Source organism: Eleutherodactylus coqui, chromosome 5 (assembly GCF_035609145.1).
Source record: "Eleutherodactylus coqui strain aEleCoq1 chromosome 5, aEleCoq1.hap1, whole genome shotgun sequence".
Lineage (NCBI taxonomy): Eukaryota > Metazoa > Chordata > Amphibia > Anura > Eleutherodactylidae > Eleutherodactylus > Eleutherodactylus coqui.
This window is the reverse complement of record NC_089841.1, coordinates 263,792,192-263,817,933: the sequence shown is the minus strand read 5'-3', so window position 1 is coordinate 263,817,933 and position 25,742 is coordinate 263,792,192. Positions and strand designations below refer to the sequence as shown.

Here is a 25,742-nt window from a genome sequence, read left to right as displayed (position 1 = left end):
GCTGAAGATGGCCGCCGGGATCCTCTGTCTCCGTGGACCGCAGGGCTTCTGTGCGGTCCATTGCCGATTCCAGCCTCCTGATTGGCTGGAATCGGCACGTGACGGGGCGGAGCTACACGGAGCCGGCATTCTGCACGAGCGGCCCCATAGAAGACTGCAGAAGACCCGGACTGCGCAAGCGCGGCTAATTTGGCCATCGGAGGCCGAAAATTAGTCGGCTCCATGGGAACGAGGACGCCAGCAACGGAGCAGGTAAGTAAAAAACTTTTTATAACTTCTGTATGGCTCATAATTAATGCACAATGTACATTACAAAGTGCATTAATATGGCCATACAGAAGTATATAGACCCACCTGCTGCCGCGGGACAACCCCTTTAATTCTCTATCAAATACATATGTAACATGCACCTTTTCCCATTTGAAAATATCGATTTGGTCCAAAATGGCAGCTTTCAAAATGGCCGTCGTGTTGGACACTGTCCCTCACAGATTTGCCCTCTTCCCTTTAGCAAGATTTCACATACAGTATGACTTTCCCAACCACCATATTCCACTTCTTCAGGTGCCTACGTACCTTTGGATCACCCTATAGATCAATCATAAGGCTAAAATAGTTATTTGTAGAATGCTATGCAAGTGTAGAGCAATAATGAACAGGATTTGGAAAAAATGCTGCTGATATTTCAATTTATTGATACTTGAGCCAATACTAGTAATTTAGTCAAATGTTTTTTTGTCATAACTTACTTTTCCTTGGTAAGGGAGGCCTGGCTTAAATTGTTTACGTGTATCTTTGGTATATTTTATGTCAATCAGCTGCTTCTGAACTAGAGTGGTGTCATCAAAAGTGACTTGTTTGCTCCCATCCACAGCAATTACAGTGGCCCAAATATTTACTGTCCCACGGAAATGCTCTGAGAAGTCAACTGGCATCATATCCTTGGCACAAATGTCAAACGTTGCTGAGTCATAAATCTGAATTTTGAAAGATATGACATTAGTAAGTACACTGTTGTATATATGGACAATGCAAGTAAAAAAAAAATATATTTCAGCCAATGCTCTGAAATGTTAGATTTTGGAAGCATTTATATTTTCCAGGCTGTTCAGATCTAATAATCCCCATTGAAATTCTAAACATTTCAGTAAAGAGTTTAAAGGCTATGGACAGCCTTGACATGGAAACCATAAAGGATCTTCTCTCCCTTGTGCTAAAATACACTGCTGCTGAGGAGTGTGCGATTTCCCTCTCTCCCCCTACAGATTCTGCGCTGGCTGCTCTCTCCTCTCTGCTTTCCCTTCCCCTGCTGACTGCTATGTTGGAAGGAAGAAAAACACAGATACAGGCTGTGATCTGCCTTCCTTGAAAATGTGGATGCCTTATTTCCTAGATGCCTTATTTTTTTTCCTATTCACATTCTGATCTGCCATTTATAACCTTCTCTCCCTGCTGCTACAGTATCTCTAAGGCCAGTTTCACACAATTGGATTCCTATTGCAGAATCCGCGTTCGGCATCTGCGCAGAGGATCCGCAGCAAATCGCATGCATTTAAAGGCATGTACTTTCGTTTTTCGGTCACACTAGTGGATACGAATTGCGTACTCCACGAGGGAAATATTTATTTTTTATTAGAAATATTTAGAAATTTATTAGAAAATCTGTACTGTGCATGACCACCGGTGAGCCGCCATGGTCGTACCCAATGCAGAAACCACAGGTATGTAGGGTTGCTGGCTGTGGGATCCCGCATACAGAATCTGGCGCGGTTGTGTGAAGCCAGCCTAACACAGAGAAGGGAAGGGGAAAGCTGAGATAGCAGGACAGTCAACTATATGAAGTAGTTGCACAGACTTTACAACAGCAAAATGCTAGAAATATTTTTATGAAAAGCATTTATTCCCTCTTCTATAGCCAAAAAATATCTCTACCTCATGCTAGAATACACTGCTGCTGAGCAGTGTGAGACATCCCTCTCCCTCCCTCTGCAGAGTCTGCTATTGGTGCTCTCTTCTCGCCTTTGCCTGCTGACTACTATGTTGCTGTGCTCTTTCCTTCCTATCTACTCTTTGACGTGGTGTCTTGGAGCATAGCAGGAAGAAAAACACATGGTGTGATCTGCTCTCCTTTAAAACCTGAATGCCTTCCTTCCTATTCACACTCTGATGTGATGTTTACAACCACCTCCCCCTTCCTGCTGCTACAGTATCTCTAATACTGAGAGAAGGGAGGGGAAAGCTTAGAAAGCGGGCACAGCCAGGATTCTTGTGCTGGTTGATCTATGTCAGAAGCAGCAGAACAACCAGCTATATGAAATAGATGCACAGACTCTACAACAAAATGCTAGAAATATTTTAACGAACAGCATTTACAAAAAAGTGTCCTACCTCCATTGATTTAAGCACTTGGTGTCCAATCTCATGTCTGTAGTACCCAACACCCATCACAGTCATATTGATTGTTAGTAATCCACTCACCGGCTTCCCAAATGTATATCTGAAATAGGAAATTAACTAATGTAATCCCACAGACCTGGTGGATTTCATTGCAACTCATGCCTGGGAAAATCCAGGAAGCCACAGATGGAGAATCAAACGGCGCTGAGGGCTTGAGAAAGGAGTAAAAGCGACTCAGAAACGCGTTGCCATTAAAATCCTCTTCAATATCCCGTGCTCCTAGCAGTCCTCCCACAGCAGCGCTTCTCCATTTGATTCTTCAATTTGATTCTCCATCTGTGGCCTCCCTGAATATATCTTTTTGAGTCCTGCCTGGCGCCACTCGCATTGCAGCTGTATCACAAACACTACTGGTTCTTGTGCACCAAGCGTAACCTTACAAGACGAGTGCATATATTTACAGAGTATTTCCAATTTAAGGGGACCCGGTACATTGGAGTGCTGTTCTTTTATTTCTTTCATACCTGGAAAAAGACACTTTTGGTTCAAGCCCCTGTTGTTGTAATAGATACCGCCATTATGGATAGAACAACACTTTTAAGAGTAGTAGGGGGCAATAACATAAAAAAAAAAAAAAAAAAAAAATAGAACAGAAACTGCATTTTTCAGACATTTTCTTACCAAGACTGTCACTTACTGTACCTTGCCAGGACTTTTCCTTTTTCACAAACATTTATATCCCGAATAAAGGAGGGAGGATTTATAACCAGCTCAAACTTTGGAAGCACTGAAAAAAATATGAACAAACATGTAATTTCATACAGCTTGTATATTCACTGAATAGAGGCTTTATAAGACACATCTGCTCTTGAGCTTCTCTGTGCGGAATCTAGACCAGTGACCCTGGAGTGCAGCATAAAATCAAGTGAGCAAGTTTTTTGTGGATCTATATTAGGAAGATACAAATTGAGCATTCTGAGCAATTTTGGACAAGTCAAGGCCATCACTTCAATGGAACAAGTCTGCAGTACTCAGAATGGCTGCTGTAAATAATACAGTATTCTGAGTATGAGCCGATCGTGTTCAGATGTAGACATAGAAGAGGCTGCGGAACTCTTATGAGCTGATCCACAGTGGTCACAAGAGGAAGATCAACACCGATCAAATATTGATGGCCTATACTGAGGATAGGCCATCGTTTTTAAAGACTGGATAAACCCCTTTTAAGACACTGGGTGGGCATTCTGGCTGCGCTGCACACATTAAGACTGTACCACATAGAAAGGTAACCAAAAGCAGGTTGTTTAAGAAGGTTGCTTACAGCACCTCGAGGGAGTAGATAAAGGGTCTTGGAAGACAGAGATCACATTAAAGGGGTTGTCCCGCGGCACCAAGTGGGTCTATACACTTCTGTATGGCCATATTAATGCACTTTGTAATGTACATTGTGTATTAATTATGAGCCATACAGAAGTTATAAAAACTTTTTTACTTACCTGCTCCGTTGCTGGCGTCCTCGTTCCCATGGAGCCGACTAATTTTCGCCCTCCGATGGCCAAATTAGCCTCGCTTGCGCAGTCCGGGTCTTCTGCTCTCTTCAATGGAGCCGCTCGTGCAGAATGCCGGCTCCGTGTAGCTCCGCCCCGTCACGTGCCGATTCCAGCCAATCAGGAGGCTGGAATCGGCAATGGACCGCACAGAAGAGCTGCGGTCCACGGAGGGAGCAGACCCCGGCGGCCATCTTCAGCAGGTAAGTATGAAGACGCCGGACCGCCGGGATTCAGGTAAGCGCTGAGCGGTTTGTTTTTTTAACCCCTGCATCGGGGTTGTCTCGCGCCGAACAGGGGGGGGGGGGGGGGGGTTAAAAAAAACCAAAAAACGTTTCGGCGCGGGACAACCCCTTTAAGTTCTGGAAGGTATGAGGTGGGTGCTCAATGGATCTCATTCGGATTGAGATCTGGGAAATTTGGACCCATAGTTAACACTTAGAAATCTCTGAACCCAAGGTTTCCTAGCAAAATACTGCCCTGAGTATTGTACAGCCTATGATAATTTGCCTTCCTCCCATAGTGCATCATGGTGCTATTTCTTCCCCAGCTAAGTGACATACACACGCCTGGCTGTCTATTTGATAAAGAAAGCATAATTCATCAGATCAGACGACCTTCTTCCATTGCTCCATGGTTCAGTTCTGATGCTCATATGCCCAATATAGGTACTTCAGGTGGTGAACATAGGTCAGCATAGGCATCTCTAAAACCCCATAAGCAGCAAGCTGCGATGCAGGATATGTTCTGATACCTTTCTATCAAAGCACGCATTAACTTTTCCTGCAGTTGTTGGGAGCCCATGACCCTGTTTCACCGGTTGTCCTTCCTTGGACTACTTTTGGTATATACTAATCACTGCATACTGGGAACACCCCACAAGACCCATTTTTTCGGAGATTCTCTGACCCAGTCTTCCAGCCATCACAATCTGCTCCTTGTCAAAAGTCGCTCAGATACCTACCCTTGCTCATTTTTACTTTTTCCAACACATCAACGTCAAGAACTGACTGTTCACTCGCTGTCTGACATATCTCATTCCTTTACAGGTGTCATGAAACAATCAATTTTATTCTCTTTACCTGTCAGTAGTTGTAAGGCTATGACTTACTGGTGTATATTTTCTCCATATACTTGTAAAGATGGCAAAAAAAAGATCTCAGGGCAGAAAATCTGTTTTGCAAACTTTCTTTCTCAACATTTGTGCAAGCTTTTTTCAGTTAATTTTTTATTCACCAATGAAAGCATAAAAGCAGAAATCATGACATAAAACAGGAAGGTCACCCAACCTTGTTTTAGGAAATGCAAAATGTATAAGAAAATACAGGTCACCAAAACCACAGCGTGCAAGAATCATCCATGTGTTTAGACTAACACATGTCCCAACCAGTGCTGAATATGACGAGCCGTCCTTTGAGGAGACCAAGCGATGCGTTTGAGCAGGGCCGGCCTATGGTTAGTAGAAATTTAGTATAAATTGTATAATGACCAAGTAGCAACGTTAAGGACAGACCATGGAACAACAGATTGGTTTAAGATTGGGAAAGGAGTACGGCAGGGGTGTATACTCTCACCCTACCTATTCAACCTGTATGCAGAACTCATCATGCGACGAGTGGGGCTTGATGAATCCAAGGCTGGAGTTAAAATCGCTGGAAGGATCATTAACAATCTTAGATATGCAGATGATACATCTTTAATGGCTGAAAACGAGGAGGAGCTGAGGAGCCTTATTACCAAGGTGAAAGAAGAAAGTGCAAAAGCTGGGTTGCAGTTAAACATAAAAAAAACAAGACCCCCCCCCCCTCCCTCCCTACTTCTCCTTTCTCCCCTCCCCTACTCTCCCAATCCATCTCTTCTTTATCCTTCTAAGCTATGTGTAGCTTATTGGAATAAAAAAAAAACAAAACAAGATTATGGCAACCAGATTGATTGAGAACTGGCAAGTAGAGGGAGAAAACGTGAAGGCAGTGACAGACTACATATTTCTAGGCGCACAGATTACTGCAGATGCGGACTGCAGCCAGGAAATCAGAAGACGATTTTTTTCTTCTTGGGAGGAGAGCAATGACCAATCATAGTAACCTATGGATGTGAGAGCTGGACCATAAGGAAGGCTGAGCGAAGGAAAATAGACACTTTTGAACTGTGGTGTTGGAGGAAAATTCTGAAAGTGCCTTGGACCGCAAGAAGATCAAACCAGTCCATAACTCCAGGAAATAAAGCCAGACTGCTCAGTGGAGGGAATGATATTAAAGGCAAAAGTGAAGTACTTTGGCCACATAATGAGAAGACGGGATAGCTTGGAGAAGATGCTGATGTTGGGGAAAGTGAAAGGCAAAAAGAAGAGGGGCCAACCAAGGTCAAGATGAAAGGATGATATTCTCCAGGTGACGGACTGGACCTTGGAGGAGTTGGGGGTGCTTACAGCCGACAGTAAGCTCTGGCGTGGGCTGGTCCACGAGGTCACGAAGAGTCGGAAGCGACTGAACAAATAAACAGCAACATGCATATTCACACAATCCTATAGGCTGTAATGGGCAATTTGGGTCCAAAACAAGACATGCTGCAATTTTTTTCATGGACGTAAAATAGACGTGTGAAAAACACATGTGTGAATACCGCAGGGTAAATCAGTGGGGATTAAGCTGTTCGTAATATGGAGTGCAAATACACCCCTGTAAATGAGCTCTTATAAACGGCCCTTCGAAGGCAACCAGAATACTGATGTGGCCCTTGGTGAAGATGAGTTCGACACCCCTGAAGTATTAAATCTCACCACTTACCAATATCTAAGGTTTTTCCCTCACAGAATAATCTCTCCTCCACCAATATCATCTATTCACAGTATAGGTCTCCCTTCATACTATGTGCACCCAGAACATATATATATCTTCCTCCCATGCTATTTTCATCACTTTTTAGGGCATGGTCAAATGTAGTGGAAATGATGTGGATTCTCCATAGCTGAAAATCTGCACCAAAATGCTATCAAAACCGCAAAACTAACACATTCGCAAATCCGGATTTTGACGCGGTTTTTCTGATGTGGAAAATTAGTAACATTTCCACTACTTGTGAACCTACCCTTAGATATACCCATCTACCATCAGGGTAAGAGCAATCTTCAAGTGGATTGTGGGGCTTTGTGATAGCACATCCCTAAGGCCGGCCCTGTGTTTGAGGCATCTAAAACATGCTAGTCTGCCCACTACTAATCTAAATATACTGATAACTATTGCAGGCAGTAATATGCCGACAATGAATTTCACTCACCATACTTCTGCACAGCAAATGATTTGTTGAACACATGGCCTTGAGTTTCTGCAAAAACCAGCCACTCCCCAAACACAGGTTGATCAGAAAGAGGAAAACTCATGTTGATAATACCTGTCAAATGAAGAAACGGAGAACGGTAGTAAATAATATCCGAACCAGTAACATTTATGATATAAATCTATAATAGTGCTCAGCAAGTGGTCAGATGAAGACTTTTCTTCTTTAATCTTTACTTAAAAGGGGTTTTCTGGGACACAAAAAAGTTAAAACAGCTTAAAATGTACTAAATTGAATATTGACCTATCCCAGATACTCTCAATGCAGTTCTGCAGCTCCGGTGCCCGCCGCACGGAACCCAGTAAAAACGCTGGACAGTCAAGTGCCGTTCTTTGTGTTCTTGACCACTCAGCCAATCACAGGCTTCAGTGCTTCTTCTATGGCCGCTGAACCCTGTGAGTGTCTGATCAGTCGCATGCACAATGAACGGCACGTGACCGCCCGCAGATTCTTCCGGGTTCCCTGCAGCATGCACCAAGGCTGCGGCACTGGATGGGGAGCTGTCGAGATAGGCGAGTATTCAATCTTAGTTCATTTTATACCCTTTCAATTTTTCTTTATGTCCTGGAAAATCCCTTTAAAGGGGTTGTCCCGTGCCGAAACGAGTTTTTTTTTTTTCAACCCCCCCCCCCCGTTCGGCGCGAGACAACCCCGATGCAGGGACTTAAAAAAAAAAAAACGCACAGCGCTTACCTGAATCCCCGCGCTCCGGTGACTTCTTACTTACCGGTTGAAGATGGCCGCCGGGATCTTCTCCCTCGGTGGACCGCAGGGCTTCTGTGCGGTCCATTGCCGATTCCAGCCTCCTGATTGGCTGGAATCGGCACGTGACGGGGCGGAGCTACACGGAGCCAGCATCCTGCACGAGCGGCCCCATTGAGAAAAGAAGAAGACCCGGACTGCGCAAGCGCGTCTAATCTGGCGATTAGACGCTGAAAATTAGACGGCTCCATGGAAACGAGGACGCTAGCAACGGAGCAGGTAAGTGAAAAACTTCTGATAACTTCTGTATGGCTCATAATTAATGCACAGTGTACATTACAAAGTGCATTAATATGGCCATACAGAAGTGTATAGACCCACTTGCTGCCGCGGGACAACCCCTTTAATTCTACACTAAGGAAGTAAAATAGACAAATGTTACTCTGCATTAGGTTTCACAAAGTTCCCAATGTTTTTAAGGGGCAGGGAGAACTTTTATTTTTTATCAATATGTTTTACTATGAGATATACACACCAGGCCGTTTCTGCCAGTAAATGGGTGATGCGACCAGCTTGTTTGGTAAAGATGGGGTGCAAGAAGATAAGCACGCTTTAGTGAGATCCTGGGGAAAGGCAGCTGTACTAAAGAAGAGTGTCAGATGTAAGCCAGGGCTGGACATAGTGTTCAGCAACCTGCCCTTCATCAGGAAGCTTTACAGCACTGATAAGTCTTTCCATAATGGTGACTGGGTCAGCATGGCATGTGGGTGACATTATCAGTATGTGGAGGGAGAGGGGTAGAGCTTCAGTCTGTATGCCGTTCCCCCCTTCCACATGCCATGGAGGGCTGAGAGAAGCACTTTGTATGGACAAAGGCCTGGGATGTTTTAGGGTATGTTCGCATGGCAGAATTCTTCCAAAATTGCATCAACCGCAGGTGCACTCTATAGGCAAGATCCGCAGATGGAATTTCCAATGCAGATTCATGTTAAAAAGTGACAACTAGAAATCTGCATTGTGAAGACAGTGTTACGGTGTTCCATTCAAATGAATAGAATGCATATTGTAAGTGGATTTTGGTGCAGTTTCCATGCCCAAATCTGCCATGTGAGCAAACCCTTACAGTTGAAGATAGCAGTAGTAGCACCGAGCCAAGAACAGTGAAGGAGGATAAAGAACTATGTGTCTATGTATATACTGTATGTGTGTGCAATGTATCAGACTGGCTTCTCATTTGTGTTTGGAATTCTGTAACGGACACAGGAAAACCGAGTACCAGCCAAGAACGGATCAGTCTTATGATGGAAACAAATAGCTCCTGATGGGCCCCATTGACTATTATCGGGTCTGCTGGATTTTCATCACACCCTTCAGCCTTTTCCTTTTCAAAGTAAAGCAGCATGCTGCACTATTTTGTCCAGGATTGTGTCAGATGTGAGCGGAGCCTAGTATATGTGTGTGCATCATTTAATATGTATGTCCGGGTATATCTTTCAAAGATGCATCTGATATAGACAGTATGTACAGACAAATGCTACTACAGAGAACCTGGAAGCACACTTAGGGCTCATGTCCACGGGCAAAAGAAGAATTAAAATCCGCAGCAGATTTTAACTCTTCTCCTGCCCGCGGATCCGCACCCCATAGGGATGCATTGACCACCCGCGGGGTAGATAAATACCCGCGGATGGTCAATAAAAGTGATTTTTAAAAAAATGGAGCATGAAAAAATCTGGACCATGCTCCATTTTCATGCGGGTCTCCCGCGGGGACGGCTCCCGCGGGCTTCTATTGAAGCCTATGGAAGCCGTCCGGATCCGCGGGAGACAAAAATCAGATTTTACTCACCCGCTCCGTTTCTTCTCTTCGCCGCCGCGTCATCTTCTCTCAGTCGCGGCCGGATCATTTTGCTTTGGGACGGCGCATGCGCGGGACACGTCACCGACGTCATCCTGTGCATCCACCGGGCCGAAGAAAGAAGATCCGGCCGCGACGCTGAGAAGATGACGCGGCAGCGAAGGAAGTATCCGGAGCGTGCGAGAGGTAAGTTTATTCTGATTTATTCCTATTTTCAGCGCTCATGTCCGCGGGGCAGGAGGGACCCGCTGCAGATTCTCCATGGAGAATCCATAGCGGGCCTGATTTTCCCCGTGGACATGAGGCCTAAACATTATTATGCAAGTGATATAGTAAAAAAAATAAATGGACTAAAATGTAACTATTTTTTTTGCCTTTCAGTTTCTACAAGTTATGAGTTTAATGAGGAGTTTAATCATCTTTTACGATGATCTGATGCAGAATACAATCTAGTTCATAGAATTGTAGAGTTGGAAGGGACTTCCAGGGTCATCGGGTCCAACCCCCTCCTCAGTGCAGGATTCACTAAATCATCCCAGACAGATATTTGTCCGGCCTTTATTTCAACACTTCCATTGAAGGAGAACTCACCACCTACCGTGGTAACCTGTTCCACGCATTGATCACCCTCACTGTCAGAAAGTTGTTTCTAATATCTAATTTGTGCCTTCTCCCTTTCAGTTTCATCCCATTGCTTCTAGTCCTTCCTTGTGCAGATGAGAATAGGGCTGATCCCTCTGCACTGTGACAGCCCTTCAGATATTTGTAGACCGCTATTAAGTCTCCTCTCAGCCTTCTTTTTTTGCAAGCTAAACATTCCCAGATCTTTTAACCATTGCTCATAGGACATGACTTGCAGACCGCTCACCCTCTTGGTAACTCTTCTCTGAACTTGCTCCAGTTTGTCTATGTCTTTTTTAAAGTGGGGTGCCCAGAACTGGACACAGAATTCCAGCTGAGGTTTGACTAAGAGTAATGGGGGACAATTACCTCACGTGATCTAGACTCTTCTGCTTCTGTTAATACATCCCAGAATTGTGTTTGCCTTTTTGGCTGCTGCATCACATTGTTGACTCGCGTTCAGTCTATGATCTATTAGTATACCCAAGTCTTTTTCACATGTTTTTATGTTTTTTAAATTTTTGTAGAGCTATATAATATTGTAATAGAGATTGATCTGTAATCTGTACTGAAAATTAATACTAGATATTTAACTCACCACAGCAGATTGGATTTAGATCCGTCCACTGAATAATCCTAGATCCACGTGGATCCTGAAACCAAAAGAGCACCAACATATTCGACACATCTGCATACTACACAGCAGTGGAGAAATAAATGACATACAGAATCCACAGTAAGAGAGCACTGCTACAAGAAAGATGTGGAGTGCCAGATGCCATATGCTGACAGGAACCGTGGCACTTCATCTCACCCATTCGGAGCTGTAGCTTCCTTTTGACTCAGCTTGCCGGACCCAGCTTGCATCTGATTACTCACGTACTGACCTTTAACCTGATCTCCTAGTCCTCTCTCCTGCTACCAATTCCTGGACCTGACACCAATTCCCTGTTACTGATCTGTAACAGTTTGCCCATGTCTTTGATTAAGCTTGCTAGCACAGTGCTTGTACTCACCATACCCATTGAAAATGAATGGAGTGGCAGCGTGCATGCGCAACAGCTGCTTTTACCATTTATCTTAAGTGTAGATATAAATGTTAATTCTGGATCAACCCCTTTAAATTTCACACCTCAGGTTATCTATCCATCTATCTTTATCCGTTTAATGAGAGCCAACTCTAGGACACTTTATGGTGATCTACTCCAAAATACTTCATGGGCACCTCAGGTTAGCCAGTGCCAAATTTATAGTGGTCACTGGGCACTGTTTCTGTACTGGTTATCAGGCCTTTTCCTGCACTGTAGCTCTAGCTCCATCAAGTTTTTCCATCTACCCACAGGTCCCTTTTTGCGACTCTACTATGTTGTGCGATTCTGCACTACTATTCTGAAGTGGTCACTGAAATACCATCTATTGTCTAACTGGGGACCAGAATCCAGGTAGGCTTTTGGCCAAGTGTTTAATAGAGAACATATGAAGAGTCTAATAAGGTGAGAAAACAACTTTAAGATGTTAGGGGTAGCATGTGAGAAGTTCTGCACTCATGTGTTAAATGTAGGGGATCCTTAGAGGGATATTTATGGATGAAGGTCCACAGGTAGAAGAGGCACAAGTACTGTAGTTATTTGAAGGTGGAATCACTATAACAAAATAAATCTTACATTCTGGTTTACTGAAAGCCAGTCAAGAAATGGCATAGAGGAAAAGCAAATGGGAAGTGTTGGAAGGGATAGAGAAAAATGAAAGTCTAGCTAGCAATAGTCAACAAGGATAACAGACTTTATCGCTACTTTGAACATTAAACGGAATGGATGACTCCTAACTCACCATTATGTAAGCGTCAACCTAAAATAAAAACAAAAGATTGACGTGAAATAAAGGCAATAAATATTGCTTTTATAATGGGATGTAATAAGACTGGAAAATAGCCTTGATTAAGGAATAAACCTGAATGTTAGGGGTGACACAGCTGCACAGTTTCCCCTTATATTCAATGTCTGGGTCAAAAAATATGCCAAACTTAGAAGGGTTATTAAACTCCTGTGTCCTTTTTTATTAGTATCCTTCTTGGTCGTACAGTAGTTGCAATGTATTCTCCCTTCACAGTTTAGACAAAATTTAAAATCGTTCCTTTTTATTAGATAAATTTAAAAAAACATAAAGCAAAGAACAGGGCAGTACAAATAGCCCTCTAGATCATCAGAGGTATATTGACCAAGGTCAGAAGGTAAACGACTCCAGCTGCTTGCTTAGTTTTTTGTACCCTTCTAGTGTTCAGAAAGGGCCGTGTGCTTCTATGGTAGTGCAGTAGCTGTCGTTATGTCCCAAAACTCGGAATCAGGTGAGAGCAGATTTATTTCTTAAGCATCTCTTCCCATATTTTGAGTCTTATGATGGAGACTGAACAGGACTTACATCCAGTCCTGCATCATAAGACAGAGGGTTTTGTGAATACAAAGGGAGTGTGCCTTTGAACTTGATCAGGAGCAAGAGTGGTAGTGCCTCTGGCCTTGATGGTAGATAGCCCTGACTTACCATCAAGGCCAGAGGCGCTACCACTCTTGCTCCTGATCATGCGCATCAGCAATAGGCAGTACTATTAAGAAAAGCGATAGCTTTCAGCCTGCAATGACTACATATGGGGAACCTCTAATCGATACCCCTTATTCATACACAGACTTGCGGCTGACTGCATTTTGCTCTAAATACCAAGATCCAACCCTTATGGAGACGCTGCCTGTTTACTACAGACTGCTCTCTCCATACAAAAAAATAATATAAAATACATAGATCTCAGATTTGTATTACATAGAGAGATTGCCTATATCAAATGTTTTCCTCTACCACAAATATACAAATCTTGGATATGCTGAAGATTATTTGATTGTATGAGACCTGTACTATCTATAGTTGCAGTCTGACTATCATAATACTGCTATCTTAGAATAACAGGGTGACCTCATACTGACTTTAAATCTAAATATAGAGACCACCTCAATATTAAAGGTGTCTTCCCATAAGAATATATTTATTTTATATTTGAAAAAACTATCCACACTGCCTATACTGCCGCTGACAGGCTTAAGTAAAAGCATTTCCTACTCTGGAACACGTATCGAATTGCAACGCACTAAATTACAACTAAAGTCACAATAATCCTTAAAAAATCTCCTGATGACCCGCTAAAAATAGCGGCGAAACGCGTCGAGATTAAAAAATATATATACAAAGAATTGGAGACTATGATGTTACAATCGAAATCATAAAGATACAAACAGGTGATGAGCCTTCATGTACTTGAACTTTATCTGAAGTAAGGGTTGTATGCCAGTACTATCAAGTTCAAAGGCACACTCCCTTTGTATTCACAAAACCCTCTGTCTTATGATGCAGGACTGGATGTAAGTCCTGATCAGTCTCCATCATAAGACTCAAAATATGGGAAGAGATGCTTAAGAAATAAATCTGCTCTCACCTGATTCCGAGTTTTGGGACATAACGACAGCTACTGCACTACCATAGAAGCACACGGCCCTTTCTGAACACTAGAAGGGTACGAAAAACTAAGCAAGCAGCTAGAGTCGTTTCCCTTCTGACCTTGGTCAATATACCTCTGATGATCTAGAGGGCTATGTGTACTGCCCTGTTCTTTGCTTTATGTTTTTTAAATTTATCTAATAAAAAGGAACGATTTTAAATTTTGTCTAAACTGTGAAGGGCTTTGATAAAGAAATTAGACTTTTTTCTGCCTCTGTGATTACATTGCAATGTATACTCCAACTAAAGTTATGACATTAGATCCAAAGGTTCTACTAGGTGAAGTCACTGGCAGTTAGAGTCTTTATGGAAATCTATACTGTGTTTTGCTAAATGGGTTGTCTAGCATAAGAATTCATTCATTATTGGAGCATTGGTCTACCCTATAGGGTTACTGGTAGGATTGGATACTGTTTTTTGAAGTAAAATATCCAAAACAGTACACTAGATCTAGTGAATTGAAGCTTATCACTAGCAAATGCTCTACCTACTTGTTTTAGGAACTTAACTTTACCGGCCTCACCTTTTCCTTGGCTGGGCGCAAATCAGGTGTCACCATGTACATATTGATGAGAACTAGAGGCGGAGAAGAAAGGGAGATTACGGATGAGGATACATCATTCAATGAAGAAATGTTAGATAGATAGATAGATAGATAGATAGATAGATAGACATGGGATATATAGATAGATAGATAGATAGATAGATAGACAGACAGACAGACAGACATGGGATAGATAGATAGATAGACAGACAGACATGGGATAGATAGATAGATAGACAGACAGACATGGGATAGATAGATAGACAGACAGACAGACATGGGATAGATAGATAGACAGACAGACATGGGATAGATAGATAGAAAGACAGACATGGGATAGATAGATAGAAAGACAGACATGGGATAGATAGATAGAAAGACAGACATGGGATAGATAGATAGACAGACAGACATGGGATAGATAGATAGAAAGACAGACATGGGATAGATAGATAGAAAGACAGACATGGGATAGATAGATAGAAAGACAGACATGGGATAGATAGATAGAAAGACAGACATGGGATAGATAGATAGACAGACAGACATGGGATAGATAGATAGACAGACAGACATGGGATAGATAGATAGACAGACATGGGATAGATAGATAGATAGACAGACATGGGATAGACAGACAGACAGACATGGGATAGACAGACAGATAGATAGATAGATAGATAGATAGATAGATAGATAGATAGATAGATAGATAGATAGATAGATAGTGCTCTGTTCTATCTATCTACATACACATCTTACCTTTTTGCTTGGGTTTATATGCTGGTTTATCCGTTTGTATAAATAAAGAGAAGCCTTTGCTATCCACGGTAACAGTGGTAGAGTTGTGGAAAATGAATCCGCCATCATTCAAATGAAGATTGCCCCAAACTTTCAAGTGAGCTTGTCCTCTTAGTCCTGGAGGTACCTGTGATAGGGAGAACGTAAATAGTTGCAGGAAGCTAAGCAGTCGGAGTCTTTGAGGTGCAGACCTTCACTAAGTGAATAGGGAAATTCCAGTAATTTTGCAAAGTGATGACCTTCCAGAAACGTGATAACGCTAGTCCCTTCATACGGAACACAGTAGTTTTTCATGATCATATAGATTTGTAGCTAGCATTATATGTTATAGAAAGTGAATAAATAAAGGGATTTTAGCGTTGCGCGTCATTTGCTTGCATACATACATTCAGGTTAAATTACAGTCATCAGAATTACAACTGTTAGATTTAGTTGTTCTACATCTAAATGTGCGGATATACAATATACTTAGCTTTATGAAGCACATAATGCTAGAAAAGCTCTGATGCATGGAATTGTAGGGTTCAGAAGGGGAAAGAGTTTTACATTTTAATATTAATTTAAAATGACAAAATTATCCAAGAATATTAAGCTATTGATCAAAATAAACTGAACAAAACTGCATCACTTCTCCCGGATTGTATAGCCCTTCGTTAGAGTCACGGACCTTATGTAGGGCCCAATAATGTAGCTGGCTTACCCTAAGGCTGGGTTCACACGGAATGTCTGCAGCAGGACCGCCAGGAAATTTTGGGAGATTTCTGCAGCTGAAGACCCGAGACTTTTGGCGCCGGTTTTGAAAGTGGCTTATTCCTCTGCGGCCATCTTTTCCCGAAGAGAGCCACGCAGTGGAAGTGGCGACAGAATTGACATGCCGCAGCTTTGAATTCCACATGGCATGTCAGTTTCAACCGGGCTTGGAGGCAGTAGACTGTCCGCAGCATGTGGACGAAACTTTTTGTAAATCTTGTCCACATTGCTGCTTAGCTTTAGGCCTCATGTCCACGGGGAAAATCAGGCCCGCTACGGATTCTACATGGAGAATCTGCAGCGGGTCCCTCCTGCCCCGCGGACATGAGCGCTGAAAATAGGAATTTAAAAGAATTTACCCATCCGGAGCGGTTCGGGAAAGTCTTCTCTTCCTCACGGCCGGATCTTCTTTTTCGGCCGGCGGATGAACTCGTCGCGGCTGCGGCACGTCACCGACGTGCCGAGCGCATGCGCCGGGCACATCCGCCGAGCCGAAGCAAGGAAGATGCGGCCGTGAGGAAGAGAAGACCTTCCCGGTCCGCTCCGGATGGGTAAATTCTTTTAAATTCCTATTTTAGGTCTCCCGCGGATCTGGACGGCTTCCATAGGCTTCAATAGAAGCCCGCGGGAGCCGTCCCCGCGGGAGACCCGCACAAAAATAAAGCATGGTCCAGATTTTTTCATGCTCCATTTTTTTTAAATCCCTTTTATTGACCATCCGCGGGTATTTATCTACCCGCGGGTGGTCAATGCATCCCTATGGGGTGCGGATCCACGCGCGGGAGAAGAGTTAAAATCCGCTGCGGATTTTAATTCTTCTTTTGCCCGTGGACATGAGCCCTTAAGGCTTAGGGTTGCAGGCGGAATTTCCGTGCAGAAACTCACCCTAAGGCCACACTCACACAGGCGTTTTTTTGGCATTTAACGCTACGTTTTCAGCACAGTGCTAAACGCTGTCAATCACTACCATTAATTTCAATAGGGCTTCTCAGACAAGCGTTTTTAACACTGCGCTTTTCAAGCCCGGTTTGTTCTATTTTCATGCGCTCCTGTGTTTTAAAACGCAATGCTTTTGCCCAGTGAAATGAATGGGTTGCGTTTTTAGCGCTACTAAAAACACGGTAGAATGTGGTTACAGCGGTTTTGACGGCGTTTTCAGCCGCATCTTTTCAGTTCTGGCATTATCAGCTTGCTTGGCCACGCTTATAACGGTGCTGAAAATGCAGCTCAAAACGCAGTCAAACACTATCCAAAGTGCAGGTCAATGCAGCTCAAAACGCAGTCAAACACTATCCAAAGTGCAGGTCAATGCAGCTCGAAACGCAGTCAACGCTGCGTTAAAAAACGCATGTGTGAGAGTGACCTAAATCTTGTTACATGCTTGACCCAGTAAATAAAGTCACAAATTATCGGCAGAACTTTAAATAGTTAAATTACACATTACTACAATACAGAAATGATAGCAGTGGGTGGCAAGAAGTGTACAAATCTTCAAATGTGAAACTGACGAGCATCCATTCCCCTCCCTGAATGACTAATGTGTATTTAAGGCGTCCCCGTGCTTCCACATATTCCCTCATGGCTCTTATTCTGCCAAATATACGAATTAGCGACGCCTTTCTCTCGGCTATCCACCTCTTTACGGGAGATTCAGTGCACAATAAAAAAAGAAATGGGAAATTCTCGAGCATTCAGATGTTTATTCTTCAGTGACACCATTATTTCTCTTTAGTCCAACACCGAGGAATACATATGTGATGCATAGTTGATATACTATTTATTTTACAGGGTTCTTCCAGGACTATACTATTGATGACCTATCCTAAGGATAGGTCATCGGTAGTTGATCTTTCAGGGTCCACCACTCAAGATCCCCACTGATCAGCTGATAACAAGCCAGCTGTCATTACAGACAGCACCGGCAGCAGACAGTTCTGCTCTGGGTTGCAGTTTTCATTGAATTCAATGGGAGCTGTGCCTGAAGAGGGGACATGTGTTCCGTGTAATTTTCCCTTTATGTTTTTCATAGTTAGATATGTTATGACACAGCAAGGGTTTTATTAGTCCTGTTACATTGCCACCTAATATTCATATTGCACGCCAAGATGTGTGATGCTAAGAGGGAGAGTGGGTCATGTGATGGTGGTCAAATGGGTGTCAGGATTTCCATCCTTATGCAGAGTATGTATAGCGGTGTTTCATGTCATTTTAGGTTTGTTGCCAACTTATTGAGAAGTAAGGAAAATAAGACTACCACCAGGAAGACGTTCTCCGCTCCTCTGGTAGGCCCTGGATATCTCAGCTTTCAGGTCTCGCTCTAGTGTGATGTTCACCTCCATCAGAACACTTTGCTTACGGCCTAGCTATAGTATTGTGTCTATATGTGGGCATTCTGAGGTCCAATGGACCACCATCATGATCCCCATCTGGTAGCAGGAACTGCACTCATCCGGTTGAGTGAGTAACTGCACCCTCAAGCGTTGCACTAGCAGGTATTCGCATACTAGTAAAACCTCCAGTCTTCAAAAAGGACTGTGCACATCTTTAGTAACATTAGCTGCTAACATTTACCACTGCTAAGTGGGTAATATTAGGACTTTAGTCCTGACTTATTGCAGACATGTTGTAGGGCAGTAAGAACAGCACTATAACTTGACTGTTACCATTCAAGAATAGACAAGTTGGAACATTCTTGCAGCTATAGCCTATGTTGCTCAATCATTTGGTCATAAGCCCATGGCAGTACTCTTACAGACCTGTGACCTCCAATACATAAAGACACATGGGTACGGAGTCCGAAATCAATGAAATCATTGGGAGTCGGTCTTGCAGTTACAAGTGCTGGCCACTACATGGAGGTTGGCGCAGAGGCTTTTGCTCCAACCTCTATGTATTTGCGGCGCTGACAGCATGCACCCACTCAACTGATCGGTCGGGGTCCCGAGCGATCGACCCCAGCCGAACAACTATTGATGACCTATCCTGATGATAGGTCATTAATACTATTTCCCTGGAAGACCCCTTTAAATTACCTGAAAGGGACACTCACCTTGATTTTCACAGTGCCTTTATCTGAGGAAAGAAAATGAAAATTAAATCAGACTGAGTGATACTCTTTATTTGAGGGGGTAAGTGTATGACTTCTGTATGGCCAATATTTAATGCACGATGTATATTACAAAGTGCATTAATATGGCCATACAGAAGTGCATAATCCCACTTGCTATTGCGGGACAACCCCTTTAACATAGGAACTTTGACCCGGCCTGACAGTCACTCCATTCATCAAACTCAAATTTTATGATTTTACGGCGGTGGTGAGGATGTCACAAATCTAATGACACCAAAATCATCCACCAAAGGTCATGAAAAGCGGTCAAAGTGTGGTGCACAAAAAAGCCTGTAGCCATTTTTATATTAGACTAGCTGATTACCCGGCGTTGCCCGTGTATTTTAAATAATTTAAATATGTGTGTGTGTACTGATTTAATATATTAGTATATGAGGAGGAAGAAGTCATCTGTGTAATAGATTACTAATATAATATATTAGTATTGCCAATAGCAACCAATCATAGCTCAACTGTCACTTATTATACTGCTAAGGTAAAATGAAAACTGCGCTGTGATTGGTAGCTATGGGCAACACAGATTTCCTTTTGGCCAGCTTTCATAAGCTGGCGGGAAGCTGTGTGGTAGTTGGAGCAGAGGAGGAGGTTGTCTGTGTAAGATATTATCTGAGGAGCAGGAGGTCTGTGTAATATATTAGTATTTGAGGAGGAGGAGGTCATCTGTGTAAAAGATTAGTGTTTGATTACGAGGAGGTTGTCTGTATTAGATAGGACTGTGAAATAAAAAACATCTGCTCAAGTGCAATTCCGGCATTCCTCCCCCTCACCCACAGGGGGTGTGGGGCTGTCTTATCCCCCCCCAAAATATGTCCCCATGGAATGAGTTATATATACTAATGACAATTGTCCTAGGATTTTAATATTTTCTAATAGAACTTCTGCGGGGTGCTGAGTTCAGGGCTCATATAAGAGGAAATAGATATTGTTAACTTATCCAGAACTCTAATGGAGTTACTCAATACAATATTTGCTTCAGGCGGCGCCTACATACCGTATATACCGGCGTATAAGGCGACGGGGCGTATAAGACGACCCCCCAACTTTCACCTTATACGCCGGTAATACAGTGGAGAAAAAAAAAATCATTACTCACCTCCCCCGGCGTTCTGTCGCGCTCCGGCAGGATGTCGCTCGCTCCTCGTCCCCGGCGCAGCATTGCTTTCTGAATGCGGGGCTTGAAATCCCCGCCTCCAGAAAGCTAATACACACGCCGTCAGCCAGTTACAGCCATTCAATGACATCATTGAATGGCTGTGATTGGCTAAAACACACGTGGCTTCAGCCAATCACACTATTCAATGACATCATTGAATGGGTGTGATTGCTAACACACGTGCGCCTTCAGCCAATCACAGCCATTCAATGCTGTCATTGAATGGCTGTAACTGGCTGACGGCGTGTGTATTAGCTTTCTGGAGGCGGGGATTTCAAGCCCCGCATTCAGAAAGCAATGCTGCGCCGGGGACGAGGAGCGAGCGACATCCTGCCGGAGTGCGACAGAACGCCGGGGGAGGTGAGTAATGATTTTTTTTTTTACACTTTTTTTTTTTGTATTACCGGCGTATAAGACGACCCCCGACTTTAGAGCAGATTTTTCGGGGTTCAAAAGTCGTCTTATACGCCGGTATATACGGTAATAGAAAATTTTGAGGAGCTATTCAATTGTATACATTTGACAAAACTGATGGATTTGTTTTGGATTTAATAAAGTCTGCTAAACAGTCTAAAAATTAGACAGTTGTTACATTGTGATTGGTCAATGACAGATTGTACAGCTTAGGGTGAAGACATACGGGCAGACATTCAGCAGAATTTCCACCCATGCACACTGCCATAGGATTGCATTAGTTTATGCAATCTTTTGCAGAAGGCCGAGATTTGACCGTGTGAAAACCCGCGTGTTAAACAAATCACGGCATCCAAAGCTCGCACAGAAACATCCCCGCTGACGCGCCGGTTCTGCCCTGCGCAGGTAGCCGCTGTGATATTAATAACATGATAGTATTTTTCTGTGCGTTGGTTTAATTGCAATCCTACCATAATTATATATATATTGTTTTTTTATATTTTTCTAATTTTACACAAGAAAACCCTTGTTTTGCAAAATACCGGTATATATTTTGAAATGAAAAAAAGAAGAAAAAAAAAAGCTGGGTTGCTTTTTGTACTTTTTTTCTAATAGCGTTTGCTGTGCGGAATAAAAAATTGCATCCATATCACATTTATTGCATGGATCACTACAGATGCAAGAATATCAAATTTTTATTTTTTTTTTAAACAAACAAAAAAAAAAACATACGGAAAAGTGCCCAAAGGTGTTACTATTTTTATATGCTTTTGTGTGTGTCACTTTAGTTGTGCTAAGAAACAAGCGACTCCGTTAAGTGAGCAGTAGATGAGTGGCCTGTCAGGGGCCGTTTGTACACAGGACAGTTATAGCCCAGTTCGCAGTTATTAGCTATAATCACCCCAGGTAAAGTTACCTTAAAGGGCTTGTACCAGAGAAACAAGTTATGCCTTATCCCCAGGATCGGTGGCTTCTACCCTCACAGTGACATCACTCGGATTTGAGTGCTGGCCAAGCATGCGTGGTCAGCGTTCCATTCATTTCAAAGGGACTGACGGAAATAACTGAGCGATTGAGCGGCTCGGGTACTCGGCAGTCCCATTGAAAGTGAATGTAGTGCTGGTGCACATTGATGAGGACGGGGCATATGGGACCCCCATTCTTAAGATCAGCAGGGGTCTCAGCAGTGACAATCAACAAGTTATCCGCTGTCCTGTGGATATCCTGAGGAAAGGGGGTAACTTGATATTCTGGTACAATCCTGTTATGGGAATAAATCTAATTCCAGAAGATTTTACTGCTCTGCTTCAAATTAGTTATAATGAGAAGCTTCATGCATGAATATATGTATTTGAACTGACTGGTGTTATCCATCAGCCCTCAATACCCTTCTGCTTTATTCAAAAGGAAATACAATACAGATATAGTTGAACATGATGCACCAATTACATGCACGCCCTCCAAAATCTTAACAACTCATGATTGGCCTAGTATGTAATGACGCTAATGATTAACATATGTTTACGCTCCAGGTGTATATCACTATGTGAACACGTACTTTCTATATACCCAAGCAGCATAAACTTTATTAATATTCCAATCTGGACTGAAAGAATGCAGTAAGAGATAAGAAGATCTTCCCCTTGTGAGCCAGCGCTGGGAAGATGCGTAGGGGGTTTAGCTTCAACATTGTACTTGTACATACCAGGGTATAATATTGAGCTCGTTAACCATTTAACTGCTAGCTATTTCCTATGAAGGTGGATATATATATATAGATCTATATTATATATATATATATATATATATATGTGTGTGTTTGCCTAGACTGATTTAAGAAACAGATTTATATTATTACTACAACAAATCCCTTTAAGTTATATTTTTTGCTAAAGTACTTTTAACACTTAATTTGTTACGCGAGTAAACCACAGGAACAAAAAGCCACCAGTGGGACGTCTAGTTCTTGTACCACCTATAAATTCCCATACAAACTACATCTTTTTCATAGGATGATTTTTGAATAAAAAGCTCAAACGGTTTCTTTAACACTAATATTCCAGTGCTGCCATAGCATTCCAAATGTACAGATGGGAAAATGTTTACTTTGGTTGTGATTGCAAGTGCAGAAAGTTATCTTAACTCATTAAAAGCTAATGTTTTCATGTCCTAACACAAACTGAAATCTTTAAGGGTGGAAAAATAAAAACAACAAAAGTAAAATAATGTGGTTGCATAAGTGTTCACACTATATTTGGTTGTGTTCAGAATTAGCCAATCACATTTACCCTCCTGATAACTAGTAGTCAGCACTCCGCTGCCATTATTTACAGGGATTCTGATTTCCCCCATATAAGGGCTCATGTCCACGGGCAAAATAAGAATTAAAATCCGCAGCAGATTTTAACTCTTCTCCTGCCCGCGGATCCGCACCCCATAGGGATGCATTGACCACCCGCGGGGTAGATAAATACCCGCGGATCCGCACCCCATAGGGATGCATTGACCACCCGCAGGTAGATAAATACCCGCGGATGGTCAATAAAAGGGATTTTTTAAAAAATGGAGCATGAAAAAATCTGGACCATGCTCCATTTTCATGCGGGTCTCCCGCGGGGACGGCTCCCGCGGGCTCCTATTGAAGCCTATGGAAGCCGTCCGGATCCGCGGGAGACAAAAATCAGATTTTACTCACACGCTCCGGTTCTTCTCTTCGCCGCGGCGCCATCTTCTCTCCGTCGCGGCCGGATCATTTTGCTTCGGGCCGGCGCATGCGCGGGGCACGTCACCGACGTCATCCTGCACATCCGCCGAGCCGAAGAAAGAAGATCCGGCCGCGACGCAGAGAACATGACGCCGCAGCGAAGAGAAGAAACGGAGCGGGTGGGAGGTGAGTTTATTCTTATTTATTCCTATTTTCAGCGCTCATGTCCGCGGGGCAGGAGGGACCCGCTGCAGATTCTCCATGGAGAATCTGGAGCGGGCCTGATTTTCCCCGTGGACATGAGGCCTAAAGCTGAGCTCTTCTAGGAGGATTTTCCTGGCATTTTTTTGGTTGGCCCATAAAGATCTTACAACACAAATGGGTCTGATTGTTGGAAGGTGTCAGCCAGGAGAAGAGAACAAACACATCTCCAAAAAATTCCATATACCATGGGGCACAATGAAGAAGTCAGCAAAAGTGGATTAAGTTTGGTACAGGAGTGACATTACCAAGAACTGGATGTCCCTCAAAAATTGATCGAGGACACTGCTAAAAGGCCTACAGCAACAATAAAGGAGCTGCAGGAGTTTCTGGCAGGTACCGGTTGTGTAGTCATGTGACAACCATCTCCCGTATTCTTCATATGTCTGGGCTGTAGGAGAGGGGGTCAAGATGGAAGCCTTTCTAAGAAAAACATCTAAACCCAGTTATGCTTTGCCAAAACCTATATCAAGTCTGTCGGAAGTATGCAGGAAAGCGTGTTCTGTCTGAAGAGACCAAGGGGGAACTTGGCAATAATTCCAGAAGGTATGTTTGGTGCAAAGCCTGTGTATCACCAGAAGACCACCAGACCCACAGTGATGATGGTGGAGGCAGCATTATGCTTTGGGGCTGATTTTCTGCTGCCAGAACTGGTGCTTTATTAAAGGTGGAGGGAATTACAACATTTTTAAATATCAGTTCATTCTGCCACAAACCCTTCAGGCTTCTGCTGAAAAGCTGAAGATGAAGAGGAATTCCACCTTTCAGCATGACAACAACCCAAAGCAGACTTCCAAATCAACAAGAGAATGACTTCACCAAACAAAAATCCCAGTTTTGGAATGGGCTAGCCAGACCTGAATCCCATTGAAGATCTGTGGGTGACCTAAAGAGGGCACTACACACAGGATGCCCTCAGAATTTGAAACATTTGGAGCACTCCTGCAAGGAAGAGCGGGCAAAGATTGCCAAGTCAAGATGTGCCATGCTGATAGACACAGACCCAAAAAGACTGAATGCTGATAGTATGAGTTCTCCATTGTACATATTTATGCAACCACATTAATTTTCTTTTACATTTTTCCACCGTAAAAGATTTGTTTGCTTTCCATTGGAATTGTACGGATAACGGGGCACACTGAAGGGGGAAATACATCTGAAATCATTCATGTTTGTCCGATTTTTTTTAATAAGCCCAAAGCCTGACATTTTATTGTGTGTGTAGACTTTTTACATCCACTGTAGCAGCAATAACTTGAAGAAATTGCTTTCTGTATCATTTTATCAGTCTTTCACATTGTTCTGAAGGACTTTTACTGCACTCTTCTATACAAGGTTGCTTCAGTTCATTAAGGTTTGTGGGCATTTGTTTATATACAGCTCTTTTAACCCCTTAGTGACATGTCCGGTTTTGGACGTAATGACGCAATAATTTTTTTTTGGGGGGGGGGGTTTCATATCCACATTTCAAGAGCCATTTATTTTTCTGTTGAAATGGCCATATGAGGGCTTGATGTTTGGATGCAATGGCCTAATCAAAGCCCAAGTCAGCAACGGGAGGTCCCAGTAGAATCGCAGAGCAGCAGGCAGAAGTAGAGGTTAATCACGGCTTGGAGCACAATAATCACACAATGCATGAAGGGACACGGTTTATATAGAAGGCTTAATCAGGAGCAGGGCGGAGCTATGACAGAGAGCCAGGAACAGGGTGAGCTGCCGATCTGGGAGCAGGAGGTTGTGGGTTCGAGCCCTGACTCCTAGGGACCAGATGTTTTTTTTATTTATGTCCTGATATGTAAAACCATAGAAGTCAAAGAGGATGTAGTTAGTTTTTCTCATAAGTGTATATAATATAAAATACAGTATCTTCACCAATATGAGAGTACTGGGGATAAATAAGAGCATGCAGTTGCAGCTGTCATTTTGGTGAAGGTTATATAGAAAGCTATTACCTTGGTGAGATAGAATTCACCACTGTTATGGGA

The 25,742-nt window shown here is 42.9% G+C and overlaps 1 protein-coding gene across 1 annotated transcript in view; it reads right to left on the bottom strand.

Moving 5' to 3' along the window:
* The window catches only part of CPAMD8 (C3 and PZP like alpha-2-macroglobulin domain containing 8), a 140,138-nt gene that overhangs the window by 97,377 nt on the left and 17,019 nt on the right, over nucleotides 1-25,742 (bottom strand). The window contains exons 3-11 of the mRNA XM_066604614.1: nucleotides 19,145-19,167; nucleotides 15,307-15,472; nucleotides 14,524-14,576; nucleotides 12,291-12,308; nucleotides 11,059-11,113; nucleotides 7,221-7,334; nucleotides 3,100-3,184; nucleotides 2,389-2,497; nucleotides 750-977 (exon numbers count right to left, since the gene is read on the bottom strand). Of these exons, the coding sequence (XP_066460711.1) occupies nucleotides 750-977; nucleotides 2,389-2,497; nucleotides 3,100-3,184; nucleotides 7,221-7,334; nucleotides 11,059-11,113; nucleotides 12,291-12,308; nucleotides 14,524-14,576; nucleotides 15,307-15,472; nucleotides 19,145-19,167 (851 nt within the window). The remainder of the gene's footprint in view (nucleotides 1-749; nucleotides 978-2,388; nucleotides 2,498-3,099; nucleotides 3,185-7,220; nucleotides 7,335-11,058; nucleotides 11,114-12,290; nucleotides 12,309-14,523; nucleotides 14,577-15,306; nucleotides 15,473-19,144; nucleotides 19,168-25,742) is intronic.